This window comes from Cotesia typhae, unplaced genomic scaffold, assembly GCF_013202065.1.
Source record: "Cotesia typhae breed Kobodo isofemale line unplaced genomic scaffold, CoteBio_Ctyphae contig_44, whole genome shotgun sequence".
Taxonomy (NCBI): Eukaryota; Metazoa; Arthropoda; class Insecta; order Hymenoptera; family Braconidae; genus Cotesia; species Cotesia typhae.
Window position 1 is genome coordinate 4,278,585 of NW_027423753.1, and position 19,816 is coordinate 4,298,400.

Here is a 19,816-nt window from a genome sequence, read left to right on the forward strand (position 1 = left end):
TTTGGCAAAGTACATAAAAAAACGAACAATTTAAAAAAAAAAAAAAAAGCTGAATATCACAATTTTTTTGAAAATTTTATGAGAATCAATTTAGCAGATAATAATTAATTTAAAAAATTTTTTTTAACAAATAAATTATGGCAAAAAAAATGAGACCAAAAAATTGACATTTAGAAAAGTAAAAAAGTAAAAAATGTAATTTTTCAAAAATAATTTTTCGGAGCAAATTTATTTATTAAAAAAAATTGTAATAGTGACAGCTAACATTAATGTCATAAAATTTGTTAAAATTGTGATAATTAATTTTTTTTTAAATTGTTCATTTTTTTATGTATTTAAAAAAAAAATATATCAATAAAATCAAACAGGAATTTGGTTCAAAAAAATAAAATTTAAAGTTATTAAACCCACTTGTAAATAATTACTGTTTCCTGCATGTCAAATTTTTCTATTAATTTTTTTATTCAAAAAAACTCTTAGATGTCTGTTAATTTTATTTTTATTCAAAATTATAATAAAAATATGAAAGAAATGAACCAATTTATTTTAAAATAATTTCTCAAAGTATTTTCTATGAGACTTTTTTTTTCTGAGGGTGAATTCAGCAGACAGCTAATTTTTGAGAATTTTTAGATGAATTTTAACTTAATGGTTGTAAAAAAAATCTAAAAAATTACATAGAAAAAACTTGTGAAAATTTCCATATGCATTTTTTATACTATTTCTTCTGTAACAAATAAATTGTTTATAAATTATAAAAAAATAATCAGATGTCTGCTAAATTCACACTCATTTTTTTTTTCAGGTCTCAAAATCCAGGTAAAGAAATGAAGGCGTAGAATAAGTAGTAACAACTGTTTGATCAAAAGGATTGAAACGAAATAAAGTCAGATTAATCAATCAATAATAAATATGAAAGGACAACTGGTAAAAGGGGTCTCTTGAAAATCAAGCAATCCAGCTGTCCTTTGTGTCAACCGGGTAAAGCGAGTAGTTATGAACCAGCAGTAATAATAAGAGAAGATATTTGCGAGGGTGGGCAACGGCACATGCCCCATGTCTTCCACTCACTGCATTTATATCTCTCATACGTACATATGATCTATATATCAAAAGAAGAAAGATATATACTGTAGAGAATGTCAGCGTCAGCCACCACGAAGATTCTAGAGAAGACATAGGTCCCGTGGTAGCGCCAAACAGTGGAGATCCAACACATTTGAACTTATGTTCCGATAAAAGAGTGCAAGAGTGAGTAAGAGGACCGAGGGAGGAGAACGTACAAGAATAAAAGCATGTGGGTAAAGAGAGGATGAAAGCATGTGATGGTGAGCAAAGAGAGGGTCTTTTCGTTTTCGTTTTCGTATTCGTATTCGGGGGACTGTAGCACATGCTTTGATGCTTCTGTACTCTTCTCTCAAAGCTCCCAAGGCGCGTGGTAGCAGCTGAAGAAAAGTGGGGAGCGGGCACGAGGGAGATCTGGCTCCTATATGTAGCCCCGAATCTCTGCCGGGCCAACTATTACGTCCCAAGCTCGCGAGACAACTGTATCTATCGCCAATGTGCTTAAGTTCACACCAATACTGATAAGCAATATTCTTCGCTTAATTATTATTTTTCATAATCAGTCCATTTTTTTTTCATTTACATCCAGTGATTTTATGCTGTTGTTTATTGTGATGAGCTGAGTGTCAAGTGCTGTGTTGTTGTTATTGTTTTTATTATTATTATTATTATTATTATTGGTTATTTTTAACCAATTATTTAAACTATTTTACTTGTAAAATAATACAAAAGAAGAAATAAAATGCCTCGAGCTTTTTTAATTACTCATAGACGTTACAACGGCACAGAAGGATTTGAAGACGTCGGAAGAGGTTGGTTATCAGATCAGACACTATTTATAGTATATTTTGTATTTATTTATAAATTTATCAGCTTACTGATGAATGATTTAAATTTATAACGATAAACCACGCAAAGTGCTATTATATATGGAATGCGTCAATCTTTTCGCTCTAATCTGAGCTTCGAAATACGAGTTTTCTGCTCTATTTTTGTTCTTTCCAAAAGCAGAACAGCCATTGCACATTATGATGAATTTTCATGCTAGCTATCATTTCGCGTTATTAATGTCAAAAGGGCGCATCTCAACATCTACGCCCTTTTGGCTCTTCCAAGCCAAAAAAAATTTTTTTTACTCCAACTTATCTAAAAATGTTAATAACATTTAGATCTGTAAGAAAAGTGAATGAAAAAAATTTTTTTGTATACGCCCTTTTAGTTCTAAGACAAAAAAATTCTAAAGCCAAAAGGGCGTATCATTTTTTTTAATCATAATTAATTATAAAAAAGTCTTAAAAAAAAAAAAAAGTTAAAACACTGGTAAAAATAATAACTCTTTTATTCATTTTATTTGAAGAGAATATGTATTTGATTAAAGAAGAAATTACACTGAAGTCAGCAGACGTCTGAAAATTTTTGATTTTTTTTATTAATTAAATTAAAACTAAAAAGATATTTCTAAAAAATTGCACTTATAGTTTTTCAAGTTTTTTACAGATGAAATTTTTTTTTTAATTGTTTAATTGAAATTTTTTCAATAAAAAATTTCTAAAAATTTAGAAATGTCGGCTAACTTTATTTTCATAAAGAAGAAACTAAAATATCAATTTAGCTAGGCGCTACTCCGATGCCGTCTTCATTATCATAATCTTTTGCTTCTGAAAGTAAAAAATAATAAATACACTGAAAAAAAGTTAACTTGAATTAAGAGAAAAATTCTTGAACCAAAAAAATAATTTTGAAGAGTTTCAGTGTCTTGAATCAAGATAAAAATTTCTTGAATTAAGTAAAATTTACTTAAACCTAAATTTTCTTGGTTTAAGAATTTTTCTACTCAAACCAAGAAGATAAAATTCTTCAAAATTATTTACTTGATTCAAGAAATTTTTTTTTTCTGTGGAGATATTCCTTGTAAATAAAAACTTTGAAAAAATACTTTAATCTGATATGATTTTGTAATTTGTACAATTAAACATAATTCATTACACCTTATCAGTGAAGACATGATTATTGGGTCAATAGAAATGAAAATTTTGTAATTGAGTCAAATACATTTTTCTTCGAATAGAATGTTACTGTTATTTTGGTTTTTTTTAAATTCAAATCCATATTCTTCTTAAATAAAATGAGTTATTATTTTTACCGGTGTTATAATTTTTTTTTTAAGGCTACTAATTAATTACAATTAAAAAAAATGATGTGCCTTTTTGGCATCAGTAATTTTTTTTTTTTTTTTATTGTTAAATATTCGTCAAATACTAAAATTATTTTTTTTTGTAGACTATAGTCCAGAAAGAGGCGTAAGAATTCCAGACTACGGTTCAAATCAGCCGACATCTGACGGAGTAAGCGATTGTGGAAGCGAGACATCTTCAGAATGTCCTGAAGAATTGTACAATTTGACAAAACTGGCAGAGGTTAGTCTTGCTGCGGCAGCAGGAACACTGATTCATCCAAATAATGTGATTTATCACCGGTCATTGTCACCACGCTGGACACCAGGTGTCGAGAAACTTCATGTCTACCGCTCATCACCCCCAGAATCGTTGCATCATATAAATTTCCATCATAATCTCAATCACAATCACAATCACAGATCTGAAAACGAGCTGAGTCTGCATGAGAGAACGAGACTATTTTTTGAAAGGATTGAAACAGAGCGAGAAATCCTCCAAGACAAGACCAAGGCTCGCTTGTCTCACTTGGACGAGTCCAAAAATTTGTCACTGCCAATTAATCAATCTCTGTCGCCGATTAACTTGCCAGCGAGGAGAATTTCATCGGGCCATTCGGATACTTCTAAAACGGATGACAACGAAGATCACGAGTGTCCGGATTGTGGTAAAAAATATTCAACTTCGTCAAACTTGGCGCGACATCGACAGACTCATCGGTCACTTGGTGACAAGAAGGCTCGAAGGTGCCCGCACTGCGATAAAGTTTACGTCAGCATGCCGGCTTTCAGCATGCATGTTAGAACACATAATCAAGGATGCAAGTGTCATTATTGTGGAAAATGTTTTTCACGGCCGTGGCTTCTGCAAGGACACATCAGGACTCACACAGGTAAATTTTTAATATTATTTTGCGAGTATAATTTTGTGCCAAGAATTAGACAAAAAAAAAAATTATTCACAAGTATTTTCGAAAAATAGGCCAATAAAATTAGATGAATAAATTTCAAAGTAGGAATTGAGATTCAAAATGATGAAATTTTAAAAGAGATCCTAGTACCACCCTCCTACACTGAAAAAAAAAAAAAAAATTCTTGACTGGAGTGTAAATTTTCTTGGCTCAAGAAAATATCAAGAAAGATTGAAAATTTCTTGAATGAAATCAAAGTTTCTTGAGACAAGATAAATTTCTTGAGTCAAGAAAATTTCTTCTTGCTCCAAAATAACTTTTGTTTTCCTTAAAATTTTCTTGGCGCAAGAAATTTGTTTTTTTTTTTTTTTTTTTTTTTTTTTGTGTAGTGTCACATGACGGATTCTCTCAATTAATATGAGCGTTCAACTCACTGTTGTTAAATTATGATTTATAAAAAACTAATATATGACTGTGGATTTTTTTGTATATCTATCTATAAATTTTATAATAGTATTTTTTTTCATCACGTTAGAGTTATGGCGCCACTAAATCATTGCACAGTTTTCCGTTTTTTATTATTTTGCTTTTTATATTTTATTTTCATCAATTTTATTGTGAAAAAAAGATTATGAGGCGTGCAATTTTGGATTTTCCAAAATTTTTATTTTTTTGTTTGAATATTGATGAAAATTAATTTAGCAGATATTTGATCATCTTAAAAATTTTTTTAACAAATAAATTATGGCAAAAAAATATTTTTTTTTTCCTTCAAATTTATTTATAAATTTTTCCTTTTTTTTTTTTTTAAATTTAAAAATCTTTTTTAATTTGTTAAAATTCTTATTTATATCTTCTCTTTGCAGATGCTATGTATTGTATAAAATCAGTAATACTAAACATTCTACACCTAAAAATGTAATCATATTGTTGTAAATTGCCGAAGGCGTTTCTTTACAAATAAAATAAAAATAAAAATTAAAAATTGAATTTTTTCAAAAGAAATTTTTTTGTTAAAAAAAAAAATTAAAAAATGGTCAAATAGCTATTAACTTTAACGTCATGAATATTGTAGGATTGGAATATTTTAATACTTAAAAATTTGAGGTCAAATTTTTGACTAAATAAATTTAATTTATTAGACAATTAAAATCTTGACAAATTACAAATTACTCGTGCGTAAAATAAGTATAAAGATTAATTGAATAATTAATTTTAGGTGAGAAACCCTTCAAGTGTACCATCTGTAATAAAGCATTTGCTGACAAGTCAAATCTCCGTGCCCACGTGCAGACTCATTCAAACACGAAGCCACACATCTGCGGAAGATGTGGCAAAGCATTCGCCCTCAAGTCTTATCTTTATAAACACGAAGAATCGTCTTGTATGCGAGCTCATCATCGCGCGGACAAGAAGGAACCCGCTAGTGAACCATCTCCGTTATCACCTTCAACAACACCATTATCATCTTCATCATCTCCATCAATATCTCCATCATCTTCTCCTCCGTCTTCAGCTAGTGCGCCGACTAGACCACCAGGTATCACTTCTTCGCCGACAAGTGTCATTGTGCCTCGACCAGGATTTGCACGAGAACCTATATCAACAATAATTAGACATACCAAAAGCCAGTCTCCCGTTTCTTTGGCTCTTTCCGCAATTCCGGAAGAAAAAACGGCGAAAATTGGAGCAAGTGATAGCGAGTATTTGTCTCGGATGGTAATTCGAACCTCGGTAATTTCACAAAATCCTGAACATGTTCCCGGTCGTAACGCTAAAAATGCACCGTTTGATTTTTCGGATCCTACTAGACCGTCTGCGTTTTCACGACCGGCAGTAACTTTAAATCTCGCTATTGCTTAATATCAGCCAGTACTTTTATTTATTTTCGGTTTATTGATTTTAAGTTATTATTTCGGAATGTATGGATGCATGTATGGACACAGAAAAAAGTAAACTGTATTAAATAATAGTCGATTTGTAAAAAGTAATGATCAACTGCTAAAAATTACTATTTCAAACAGTAAAATCACGATTTTAATAATTATCATTTAAATGCTACAATTTATTCTTTACATGGAAGAAAATATTATTTCAAACATCCATCATTGTTTAAATCAGGTCCAAAAGGAATTAATTTAATAAAAAATCAGGTTGATCAAACCACAAACGCTATGTTGACAATTATTTCACACTTTATTGCAACCTTTCGTCGATTGCCTGAAGAAGTCGGGATGTCCGACGAAACGTTGTAATAAAGTGTTAAATAATTGTCAACATTGCGTTTGTGGTCTGATCAACCTGATTTTTTATTTAATTATTTCAAATAGTAATATTCGCTATGTGAATATCGAAAATGTTAAAGTATAATAAGGTAAAAGACCCGATTATTGGCACTTTTTCTTTCAATGAAAAAATGTCCTACTTGGAATAAAAATTAAAAATTTTTTTGATCTCAAGGTCTTTAAAATTAGAAATAATATATTCATTATTGCAATTAGTGATTTCATTTATTGAATAAGTACCAAAATCAAAGAAAATGTTAGTAATGAGGTTTTCGCCACTAATGGGGTCTTTTATCCTAATTAAGAATTTTGACTTTGATATTTTTCATTTGGGACCTAAAAAAATGATCGCATGATATGTAAAAAGTACAAAATACCGTTACTAAATTTTTAATGTAAGCAACGTCAATATTTGCAAAGTAAAATGGTAAATTTTAAACGCAACGCTAAAAATCAAACTATAATTATTGACTTGCTTGGATTGATAAAAAATATATTTTAAGAGTAGAATTTTCACTGTTTCAAATCTTAAATAGATATTAAATAAAACGTTCACTTGAACGTCGGTCAGCATAGGGTTTGTATGTGAAATATACAAATTTTAAATGCTAATATTTCAAAATTTAGTGCCGTAAGGACTATTTAAAAAAATTCCTTCGGATAGAGGATACTTATAAGTATAGGTACTCAAAATTTTAAAAAAATTTTAGGAAAATGGTTTTTTCTTGGAACGTCCTTAAGTTCTAAAATATTTATATTTTTGCCACCCTGATGTCGGCTTTACTGTTTGAAACTATAAAAATTAACCGGAATCCGAGTGAATTTTACAGTTTACTTTTTTCCGTGGATAAATGAATTTTTTAAAGTATATATTCCATGTACGTAGAGATTTTTTTTTTAATTATAAAACAGTAAAGACATTTAATTATATCTTCTCTACGTTACAAATTCCACGCAACTTCCTAATTAGGGACCATATAGACAATATTTTTAATTAAAAATTAAAGTTAAATTCATTTAGTGTGTATCTGCGTATTGATAATTTGAGTGAAAAATAATAATTATAATTGTAAAAAAAAATTAATTGATATGAAATTCGTTATGTTGTTACGTAATTGTACTTAGCGTATGCTCTTCGAGGCAGCTGACGGATTAATATAAAATATTGTACTTTTTCATCTACGAGGATGTTAAATAAATATTTTTCGAGTGTTTTTCTAGTCGAAACCATTTCGCAGCAACGGATTCATCTCTCGCGACTGTATTGTTCTAAAAATATATTATAAGACTATCGGTTGGGCTACGAGCAGATCTATGGCGTGCGCGGAATGATGTTATAAAGTTTAGGTAGTTTATTTTATTTATTCATTTAAGGAACAGACAAATATTAGGCTAAGTAATTAAAATTAATTAATTGATTGTTTTGGTAATATTAAGGAAACTTGTGCCTATCCTAGTCAATGGATTTGTTATAAGGACACATTGTAAGTAGCATTCCTACGTTATGTATATTTGATTTTTTTTAGTTTACTATATTATAAGAGAAACGTAGTTTTATGTGTACATATTCAACATATTAAACTAGTGATAATTAGTTTTAATGATTTATTCATAGAATTTAAGCTTTTGAAAAAAGTGCCTTACGTGGAAAAAAAAAATGTTATAGATAATTTTTTCCTAATATTTTCTACAAGTCATACACAATCTTGTCAATTATTATTAAATAAAAATTTTAAAAAATTATAATTACTTTTTTTATTCATTAGAATATATATATATATATATATATATATATATATATATATAATTTTTAATAGCAACCTTGCAATCACTATGTGACTGCCGTGACTTGTGAAATATAAATAAATAAAATTTTGCTTTAGAAACTAAGAACACTCAAAGATTCTAACTGTAAATTCATAATTTCTTTATAACGAAAATTTCATGTTTCACCTCAGCCCTTTAAATTGCAGTTTCTTCTTTTAAGCTAACAGTTGGTAATTCATCAAACTTCATAATGCTGATATCAACATATAGATGTCAGCATCACTAACATTATTTGCTTGTTTCGCGGTCGGTAATAATTCTATTTACCACAAGACCTTAATTTAAAAAAAAAAAAAAAAAAAAAAAAAAAAAAAAAAACATTACTTCTCAATCCTCTAAATTAAAATACACTATAAATTTAAATAGCGCGCTGCTCGCGCGCCTAAATTTTAACCAATAATGAATCGTGGCCCGTTTTTGAGAATTTCGACCTATGACTAACTTCAAGACTTTCATCATGTATTTTAATTTAGAGGATGAAAGTCTTGAAGTTATTCGTGAAATAAAAATAAGTGTAAAGTTAACTAAGTATCGAATTATCGCAAAAATATGTTCCTCGATTCCTTAATGGCTAAAAAATCAAGGCGCGCGAAGCGCGCAATTTAAATTTCTAGTGTCTTTTAAAAGTCTAGGACCGCAATTAAATTTTTTTAATTTTATGGAAAAAAATTCTATGTTGACAAATGATTAAAAAAAAAAAAATAAAGAAATGTTTGTTTAATACAAAAAAAAAAAAAAAAAACTCGAAATATAGTAAGGAGTTAAAAGGATTCATAAATAAAATAACGTTGTATCATGATTATTGTCACTTCAAAAAAAAATTAATTTTTAATATATTAAATTAATGGACAAAAGTGATAATAATCGTGAGTAATGTCATAAAAAATGTACAGCACATGATTTTAAATTTATTTAATAAAAATCACAAGCAAATTATCCTCTGGTAGAACAGAGAATTAACATAAAAATAAAACATGATTTCGAGTGTATATTCTTAATAATTAATTATAAATCATCCGATCTTTCCAGATCATGTAACATAATGAGTGAAAAATGGCTCGTATTAATTAATGTATTTAATTTCAATATTTACAATTAATTGCCATATCATCTACTTAGTTAATTAATCAATTAATTAATTTATTACTTCCAGTACTACAGTATTTTGAATAGGGTCCATCTTTTATCTTAACCATATTTTATATTACGTTTACTTTATAATAATAATAATAATAATAATAATAATAATTAATTAATATATATTTAAACTTGTATCCTTATTATATTATGCTTATATCACATTGTATATAAGAAAGGCACCAAATAACAAGACTTTTTACACAAAGCCCGACCTATTCTCGCGATCACATAATCAGCAATCGCACACAGCTACGCAATTTATTCAAATATTTATTAATTTTAATTGTCAATTATTGATTAATTGCTTTCTTTACTTAAAAATTTAAAAAAATATACAATTTCACCCCAAATATTTTTGCAAATATTGCACTTAAATTACTTTCAATTATACAATTATTTTTACAATAAAAAATATCTTCAAATTAAAAAATTTTGATCGATAAAATCAAGTTATTTTATTTATCTGATTATATTATTTACCCGGATAAAATGATTATGCAAGACTGATACTTGACCGGAGTAATAGAGAAGAAATAGTTGTAGTAATAGAAAAGAATTACTAACAAAGTGAGAGATGACGCGAATTTATCAAGGACTAGGCACTCAAGATCCCACGAGAGACAAATAAATTCTCGATAGAAATCTTGTAAGCAAAAAACACGATCTCGTCGACGTATTTTCATTACATTATGTAGTTAATTATAAGTCTACGTTATATTATTATATATTCAATAGTAATAATAATTGTTTATATTAATATTAATAATAGTAGTATTTAAAAAGTATTAAAATACAATAGAGTCTACGGTTTTAATCGTCTTGATGTCAGCACGGTCACAGCGTTTATTTTATTTTTTATTAAGTTTTAAGGACGAAAGTTATCACTAGCCAATAGCTTCTTTCAAAGCAGCGAGTTGCTCTTCGCCGAGCTTAACTTTGTCTTGAATTTCTCGCCCGTCCATTATCAGTTTGGTTTTCATGGTGATGAAATGCTGATAGTCCGCGAATTCCTCGTTGTTTAAATATTTGGATAAAATTGCTGATACGTTCACGCTGCGTTTATCGATGTTAATTTTCAGGACTTTTGCATCGTGTAATTGTTCCAGTAGTTGATCTCGTTTGGCTTCCAAAATTTTCTAAATTGAGAAAGAAAAAAAAAATTAATTAATTATTTCTTTTAAAAAAAATTTTATAAAAATTTTAGCTTCTATTTTGAGAGAAAATTTTTTAACTTCAAATGACTGAATAAAAAAAGTGTTTTTTTCAAGTTAAAATTATGCTAGTACTAGACGATTTTTTTTCAGTGAAATGAAATTATTTATTGAGCTAAGTATATAAACTTTGACCACGGATTACTGATAGTGATATTTATTTTTTAAAGTTAACTTTTTTTCAAAACTAATAAAGATAACGATTCTATATTTTACTTAGATATTAATCTTAAAAATAAATATGTTTTCTTGGATTATCGTACGAAATACGGCGTAGAGAAAAATTTAATGGTAATAATTGACGTAAATTTTCTTTTTAAAAAATTTTGTTCACTAGCAACGTGTAGTTTTTAGTTATTGATAAAAAGTTGGTAAGAAATTAGCGTAATCGATACAATTTCAACAAATTTACATTGCAAATCTTTAAAATTTCGCATAATTTCAATAAATTATCATACAAAAATGTAATACAGCAAGTTAACAAATTCAAAGAAATTAACATTGCATTAACTGTTCATCATTTTTTGTTGTTCAATATCTACTAAATTACAATTTAAAAATTTTTCAATTCAGTTAAGTTTTAATTGATAAAAATTATTATTTCATATTCAGTCAGAATGTAACTTTTTAAATAACTAGAGAATTAATTTCCTATTAAAACGATCACTAATTTCCTACTTAAATAATTTGTGTTAGAATTTTTTGGTAGTAAATTAATTTCTTCATTTAAAAAACTTTTAACACCTCTACAAAACTTACTCTCTCAGAATGATTAGCCGGCATTCCATGGAGAGCATTTTCCGCCCTCGCGAGTCTTCCACTTAATACGACAAGAAGATTAGTAATCATTCCAACTTCTTCGACATGCAGCTTGTATTTAGAAGCCTCTGCAGATTGAGCGACTGCTGCAACTAGCGACGCTATTTTAGCCCCTAGGGTTTCATTCATTTCGCCTTCTTCTCTTACAGCTTCTTGTTCGGCTTTCAGCACCACCACTTTTCTGTCCAGCCTCATCACCAATTCCTCCTGTAAAATCCAAACGCAATAACTTTAAAATTCATTCTTATATTTTATAAAAAAAAAGGAAAAAAAAAAAAAAAGTAAGCAATAACAAAAAATATTATTGTACCTTCTTTTGCTTCAAATCATCACTATCAGAATTTGAAGGCGTATCACCGTTAGTAACCTTGACATCTCCAATATCTTGAGAATATTGAGTTAGAAACCTCGCTTTGCCTTCGGAAGTCATCAGATATGTTGAAGTCGGTGATACCGGACTACTCGGCTCGGTATTATTGTTATTATTAGTAGAAGTTGTATTATTAGTACCGTTGTTTGGTGTCGATGGCATCTCGTTTCTGAAATAAATTATAGAAATCAATTATCGAAGCAATTTAAATGGATTTTGCGAGCTTATGAATAATTTTTTACGGTTTAAATATTAAATACAAGTAAAAGTAATAAATGTCATTATTTTTTATCAAAACTTTCAAACAAGTGAATTTATCAAATTTGACAGAAGAAAGAGGTCAAAACAATTTTGATCAAAATATCAAGTTATATTTATTAATATTCATTAATTTTTTTATGTAAAATTTAAACAAATTAAATTATTAAGACAGTTTCAATTAATTAAATAAATTTTCTTTTCTTTTTTGTTTTTTTACATTAAAAACATGATTATTGACAAGCTAAAAGACCCAATTATTGAAACTGACTTAGTTGTTTGATCCTTGCAATTTTATTCTAATTAAAAAATTAAATGTTTTCGAAAAACCAATTTTCTTAAAATTTATAATTTATTAATTTATTAGAGTTAATTTGTTTTTTCTTTATTAAAATAAAATTGCAAGTGTCAATAACTGTGTCTTTTACCTTACATCACACTAAATAAAATTCACAAATTATCTGATTAAAAATAAGAGATTAATATGTTTTAAAAAATAACATCGAAATTATACTATTGAAAATTTCTTTAACAAATAAATTTAAAAAATTAAAATATTTCAATAATCCATGATGTATATATGTCTTTGTCTTTTCAATTCTTTAATTCTTAGTGGAAAATAAGGACTCAATTTCTTGTGAATTTTTTTTTATTTCATCGCCAACGTTTCCGTCAGTAATTCCTGAATTCTTTCAGGCTCAAAATTTAAAATTACTCCACAATTGTCATCAATACAAATCTTAAAATGCCCCAACTGGCAGAACAATACATCCAGAATACAATTTTAAAAGGATAAATAAAAAATTACTTTACAAAAATTTTATTGTAAATGTTGCCGATTAATTAAAAAATAGTCCACAAGAAATTGAGTCTTTATTTCCCACTTAAAATTCAAGTATATTTTAATAATGATAAATTTTTTGTTAAAAATTTTATTTTGATCGAATGTAAAAAAAAAAAAAACAAAAATTTTTAAAACTTTGGAAGAAAAAAATTTTTTTTTAAAACACCCTCATATTAATGTATGTATGTATAAGTTTGTGTAGGTACACACACGTATGATCACTTATATTTAATAGATAAAGATAAAATCTTGTTTTAAAAAATATATTGACAGAAGATTACGTCACCGGTGATGAATCATCGACATCAGTGAATCAATATGCATTATTATAAGGTAGATAATGGCATATAGTATGTACATACACAAGTTTATTTAAACTGTTAAATAGTGGGTGAAATAAATTTAGTGTAAGGACGAGAGAGACAGACACAAGGAAGTGACAAGCAAAGAGGATGTAAAATAATTTATCATGTTCTAAACATTAAACACTGACGAATCATAACACGTGATACTTTAGCATACATGGATGGTGTAGAATGATGTTACACTCAATTACAAACTCCATATTACTCTTAATCACTTTTATATTTATTGTTATTGCTATTGGTCTTTTATCTCGGTATTAATCGATAAACCGTGTTTAGAAGGCGTTATAAAATTGATTGATTAGGATTAACTTGTTGATAAAGACAACTAGAGTGTTATCTAAGTATTGTTTTAATTTTTAATTTTTTATTTTTATTCACCGGGTGGATACTTTTGCGCACTGCAGACTGTAGACTGCAAGCTACAAACTGTTAACTGAAGACTAGAATAATAATATAAGAATGTTATGTACAGTATGGAGTACAGTGTAAGTTGACAATATCATTTATGGTGATGGTTGCGCAATTCTCTAGGTGGTCCGTACACTTTCTCTCTCCTTGAGTAAGCGGCCGCAGTGAGGAGAGTTATCGAGCACGCGTGATCAGGGAACCCACCGAGATAATGTAAGTTTAAAGTCCTGTACTCGAGAGAAATGGACACTTTGTTTTTAACTTTTAGTCACGATGACGATTAATCCTTAGTACATTGTGTTGAAATTTATCGTTTTTTCTTTTCATTTGCACTATTACTACGGGATAAATTGATATTTGTAGTCCTAGTCAATAATTAAGAGTTTCGTTTAATTGTCTGTTCCCGGGTTTTTTAATAGTTCTGGGTTAGATAATTCAATTCTATTGGTTTTTTAAATGTATTGGTGGGTCAGGTCTATTAGTCGATGACATTAATCATTGTTTATAGTTTTACTTTTAACCTCGATTATTTTTATTGATTTTTATATAACTTGCGAATTTTTGTGTAGTAAAATTGACTTTTAGAAGGTAAAATTTTTGTTTTTTTTTTTTTTAATTTTTTCAAGAAAGTGACTTCATTATTAAGGGGCACAACTACACAGTGGAAAAATTTTGTGTTAAATTAATACAAAAAAGTGTTAAATATTTAACATACAAATCTTTAACAAAAATTTTTGATGCATTGGCGCAAAATTTTTTGCTGTGTAGTGTAAAAAAAAAAAAAATCGATTTTTTTTTTCATATTTCGATAGGATATACCTTTAAAAATTACATACTAAAATTTTAAATCCATACTTCAAATAGTTTTTGAAATACAGCCATTTAAAGAGTAGCCGCTCGGCAGTTAAAATAAAATCATTTTATCTTTAAACGCGTTTTTCTCGAAACAGCATTTTTCGAATTTCCTGGAGTAATTACATGGAGACAAATGATCCAATCACTACCAAATTTTTTTCGGCATGTTCTATATATAGTTCTCTATACAATGACCCTCCAGTTTTTTTATCTGATTAAAAATCGAATTTTGGCAGGCCAAAAATGACCAAAGTTTTGGGTAAAATTCAACTTATTTTTTAAAAACTAGAAATTTTTGAAATAATATACTGTTGTTAATTACATTTGTATTTTAAATTTAAAATTATTAAATTGTTTCTTTTTAATTAAAATATTTTTTATTAACAAAAAAATTTTGTTAAATTTTTATAATTACATCAAAGAAATAATTAAAGTTTTTTCTTTGATAAAAATTAAATTAGCAATTTTCTGCGATAGAAAAAAATTTTTTATGAATTCTTAACATTTTTTTTCAGTGAGAAAAAATGATATCATTTAAAAAATTCATATTTTTTAAGACAAAAAACTATTGAATTGTTTTCAAATAAATTTTTCATTAAATTTAATATTATTTTGACATCAATAAATATTTTTTTAATTAAAAAAATTTTGAATTTATTTATTTTCAATGAATTTTTGCATTTAAAATTAAAAAAATCAATTGCTTCAATAACATCCAGTATTATAAATAAAAGAAAATTGAATGAATTGATAAAACTTTATCTAAAAATTGAAAACTTTTTAGAATTAAATAAACTTAACGGTAGATCCGGTAGTAACTTTAAAGAAGACGAATTAAAACTATGCTAGTGAAACTAATACCTACTACCTATCCAGGAAAAAAACAAAAGTTGACCGTGGTGAACTCTGTTCCACGTGGTTCCACGTCACGCAACAACACGTGCTACAGTTAATAAATCACAATATATAGTACAAATAAAACTTACTTTCTATCTTCAGATCCGTTCTCTGTGGCAGTGGAAATTAAAGATGGCTCGATTGACACCAAGCGTCTTGGACGCGGCTGCAACGTTGTCTCAACCCTGAAGAGACCCGACATGTAATCCGTCGGCTTCTTCAGCTCCGGTATTGGCACTAAAATGTGTCACCCAAGTATTAGTACAAGTATTTATTAGTAATTGTAATTATAACTACACATACAGAACTTGAACTGGCTCAAGAGATCGTTAGTGCTCGACGAACCAGAAGGCTTTAAGAATTCCTTAATGCATTCAACAGAATTAAATGAAACATAATATAACTTGATATAATGTAATAAAATAAGCGTTTTATTTAGTAGATCGTGTTAGACTTTATTAAATTAAAAGGCCGATGCACTTTGCTAGTAGGTTTTTAGCCTACGCACTGACCGTTAAGCTTCGTTAAGAATTTTTTATTTACTTTATTTTCTTATTCAGAATCTGTGTTTTGATTTTTTGTTTATTTAAGAGATTACATTTTATGAAATTGAAAAAAAAATTAACGTTATAATTTTATAAATTTTATTTAATTAAATCAGCCAAGAATAAAATGTATCATCAAGAAAAAGTTTAAATATTTTTTTGAATTTTTTAAAGTAAATATTTCATGTTTTTTTAAGGTAGTACGGGCACCAAGGTAACTTTCGATAAAAGACAATTTTTTTTTAAATGTGTCAAAATAAATTCGGAAAATTTGAAGATTACATAAAGAATTTGATTTTATCATTTGGTGATAACAAATTTTTGAATCAAATCTAGTGATGTGAAATGTCCGTCATTTCGAGTTTTGGTCAGTCACATCTAGCTAGATAATTCCTGACGGTTTTTTGAAAAAAAAAATTTTTGCAACTTAGAAATTTAACTATTGAATTAGACATTTAAATGAAAATTTTATGAATAAAAAATAAGAATCATTAACATTGCTTGATTTAGGCCTGTACGAGTGACTTGAATGTGGTATAGTTAGCGCTTTACGCAAAAGTCAGGAGATGTCGCCATAATTGTGACGGTCCGTCATTTATGAAGCGGTCAACAGACAGTCCTGTGACCCTGACGTGACGGTCAGGCTCACATCACTAATCAAATCACAATAGTTATCGACCAGAGGTACAAATATCTTAATCCAAGACTTAACAAACCAAGAAAAAAATTTCCAAGTAAGATAACCAGTTTTTCTGTTAGTGTTAAATGAATTAATTCCAAAATAAATAAATGCAAACCTAGAATTGTAACAAGTTTGTCATTTGGCCCCAACTGACTGGCTAAATCGCGGCTTAGTTTTTCGCACTCTATTTCTTCAGGCAGTTTTCTTCTTGGTTCAGCAATAAGCGTATTCTCTGTAACCTCTTTCGCGGGTTCCTCTTCATCCAATGCTTCGGTTTGGGAGGCGACGTCCATCGTCGTGGTATTGACGCGGAGAATTACTTCTGTCCTCTGCATCAGAGTGAGACCCTCGATTCCAGGTTGCGGAGAGACGCAGGGTGAGGAGCTTTTTCCTTCGATCGGAGAGTATCTCGGTGACAAGGAAGAGGAAGAGCTAGATATCTTGGACGCGCTTGATAACGAGGAAGACCTGGAGCCAGAAGATGGCGAGCGGCGTAATCGGCTGGTAAACAAAGTGTCTGTTTGACTGGCGCCTAACTTCATCCAGGAACTCTCAGTTTGCGCGGGACTCGACACTTTACTTCGTGGAGCCGGGTAGCTTTCCTTTACGTTTTCCAGCTCGGGAAGCGATTTCCGATGCTCGCGATTTTGGAGATTGTTTGAGTAAATTTTAGCGGGAGATGACCTTGAATGTGTGAGGCCTTGTTCCAAGGAAGATCTTGATGAACTGGAACTTGAACAACTGCCGGATCTTCTGGGAACTGCTCCGCGAGATCGCAATTGCACTTCTTCGTTTTTGTGCATTTTTGCGAACCTCGGGGACGTAGTGGGTGGAGATTTGTCCGCAAATGGCGAAGATGATGTCGAGGTTGATGTCGATGTTGAAGATAGAGAATTCTCGTGGTCTAAATTGGTGGTAGTTCCCGTTGTAGAGTGCCGCTTTTCGGGTAAAATATTTCTACGGTTTAGTAATTCGACGTTTTTTGATGTCATTTCGATTGTGGCGCTTCTTTCACGGTAAAAATCTTCTATTCCTATAAAATAAAACGATTATTTTAAAAACAAAAAATTTTTGATATAATTTTCTATTAAATTAAGTTTTTCAAAATTTTTTAATTGACACTTGATATTTCTTATTTATTTTTAGAAAGTTTTTACGAAAAAAATTCAAAGATCTCTATTTTTTAATAATAACAACTTTTCAGGATATAATATTGATAAATGCATTGCAATAATGTCTTAGTATTTTAGCTTCGAGTTATTTCCAATTACGCGTTGACATTATTTTTATCAGTTAAAACATTTAATAAATTTTTTTTTTTTTTAATAAGTGACCTATTTCAAATGAAATACATTGATGTTAACCAATGCAAAATTGTTCTGACCGCGAAATTTTTTATTAGATGCACGGAGAGAAAAGAATATAACTTATTACTACGTAGAATGAAAACCATTACCATGTTACATAGTAACAGAAATTTTTGTGAGAACTCTGTGTAAATTTGCTAATAAAAATCTTAGAAATTGTGATAAAAATATGAACAATCACGCATTCGATGCAGAATTAAATTGAAAAATAATTTTCGAGTTTTTTTATTTTTTAGATGAAAATTTCAATTTGTTTCTAACAAATAATACAACCAAAATAAAAAATCTCAGTTTTTCGTAAATAACTCAATAACTATTGGTGATATCAAAAATTGGCAAAAAGATCCTTAAAGAGGAGAAAATTTTTGAAAAAAAGTCTTGACTCCCGGAACTCTAGCTTGAAAAACAATAATTTTTATTTAATGTTGAAAATCTAGAGATAGAGGATTTTCGAATGCAGCCTAAATACTTGTCATAATAAATTATCGGTGATAATGATACGAAACCTCGGAAAGGTACAAATTCAAATCAAGACCTTTGCAATGACACTAAATTTCACTAAAAGAAACCGATTTTATCGTAAAACGTAATCATAAAATTTTTTCTTCATTTTATTTATCTTTTTTTTAAAATAATCAAATTGCAAAAAAAATTATAATATAAATAATTTTTAATAAAAAAATAAATTCATTCAAAGACACAGTTGGTTACTTAAAAAAAAAAATAATATAAAATTACCATTTTTAGTCTCACAATTGAGTAATTCAGAATCTTCAATAGCTTCATAGTTTGCAGCAAGCAGACGACGCTCTCGTTCAAGCTGTCGGTTTCTGTCATTCAAAACTTGAACACTCTGCGGCGACACGCGCTCCTTAAGGTCCCTCTTGATATTGTTATTATTATTACTATTATTGTTATTGTTATTACTATTATTATCGTGGTTATTATTATTGTGATTGTTATTGATGTTGTTATGGTTATTGTTGTTAAGGATGTTGTTGTTGCTTTCCGATCTGGGTCGCGTGTCGCTAGCCTGCAGCTTTTTACTGAGTTCATGAGACAGCTTACCCATTACCTCGACCGAGTGGGCGTTCGTGCGCTCTTCGATGCGGTGATGAAGAGCGTCGACGCTGTGAGACTTTGGCAAGTCATTGTGACTTGAGTTATTGGTATTATTATTATTATTATTATTATTATTATTATTATTATTATTATTACTATTGTTATTATTATTATTATTATTGTTATTGTTATTGTTATTGTTGATATGATTGTTGTTGTGCAGCGGATGGTGCGGCGTAACCCGTAGCAAAACTGGATCATCCCGGTCCCGAGGCGGTGGCCAGTCTTCCAGCCGCGCGGTCGGTGACATTGTTCGCTTGTAACTTCCTTCGCTGTCAGGAGCTCCGCGTTCACGTTTGTATGCCAAGTATGATGCCTTTGATTGGCTTCTGAAAATATGATAATAATATTTATTGTTATTAGTTTTATTTAGTACTTCAATTTTCAATTTCTCTCCAATGACTTTCTTATAAAAGTCATGATTTAAATGTATAACGAAAAAAATAAATAAAAATAAGGTAAAAGCACCAATTATTAACACTTTATTATACATCTATTTAAAAATTTTTTTAAATGTAATATTTAGTCTCTTAATTACAAACTTCATGAGTTTTGATAGTAGTTGGTCAAATTTAATAATTTATTTCGACGGATACACCAAATATTGACAACCTATTCAGTAAACAATTTTGCGTCATTTCGTTAGAAAAAAATTTGTGTTAAATACAC

At 28.9% G+C, this 19,816-nt stretch overlaps 2 protein-coding genes across 6 annotated transcripts in view; one reads left to right on the plus strand and one right to left on the minus strand.

Moving 5' to 3' along the window:
* The first annotated feature begins 1,561 nt into the window (after positions 1-1,561).
* On the plus strand, positions 1,562-19,614 carry LOC141528551 (uncharacterized). 4 transcript variants are annotated; one of them, XM_074244657.1, is made up of 6 exons: positions 1,562-1,877; positions 3,346-4,131; positions 5,369-7,918; positions 15,534-15,845; positions 16,487-16,710; positions 19,311-19,614. In XM_074244657.1, exons 1-3 carry the CDS (start codon positions 1,808-1,810, stop codon positions 6,010-6,012), a joined length of 1,500 nt encoding a protein of 499 aa, XP_074100758.1. In that variant the 5' UTR covers positions 1,562-1,807; the 3' UTR covers positions 6,013-7,918; positions 15,534-15,845; positions 16,487-16,710; positions 19,311-19,614. The 4 variants fall into 4 exon arrangements, 3 of the variants coding, with proteins under 3 accessions (XP_074100758.1, XP_074100756.1, XP_074100757.1); XM_074244655.1 differs by having other exon boundaries at positions 15,534-16,710; XM_074244656.1 differs by having other exon boundaries at positions 15,534-16,660.
* The window catches only part of Shrm (shroom), a 124,495-nt gene continuing 113,828 nt past the window's right edge, over positions 9,150-19,816 (minus strand). For both annotated transcript variants that reach the window (XM_074244650.1, XM_074244651.1), the window contains exons 8-13: positions 18,764-19,476; positions 16,774-17,691; positions 15,521-15,668; positions 11,742-11,970; positions 11,372-11,638; positions 9,150-10,537 (exon numbers count right to left, since the gene is read on the minus strand). In XM_074244650.1, the coding sequence (XP_074100751.1) occupies positions 10,286-10,537; positions 11,372-11,638; positions 11,742-11,970; positions 15,521-15,668; positions 16,774-17,691; positions 18,764-19,476 (2,527 nt within the window). In that variant the 3' untranslated portion in view covers positions 9,150-10,285. The remainder of the gene's footprint in view (positions 10,538-11,371; positions 11,639-11,741; positions 11,971-15,520; positions 15,669-16,773; positions 17,692-18,763; positions 19,477-19,816) is intronic.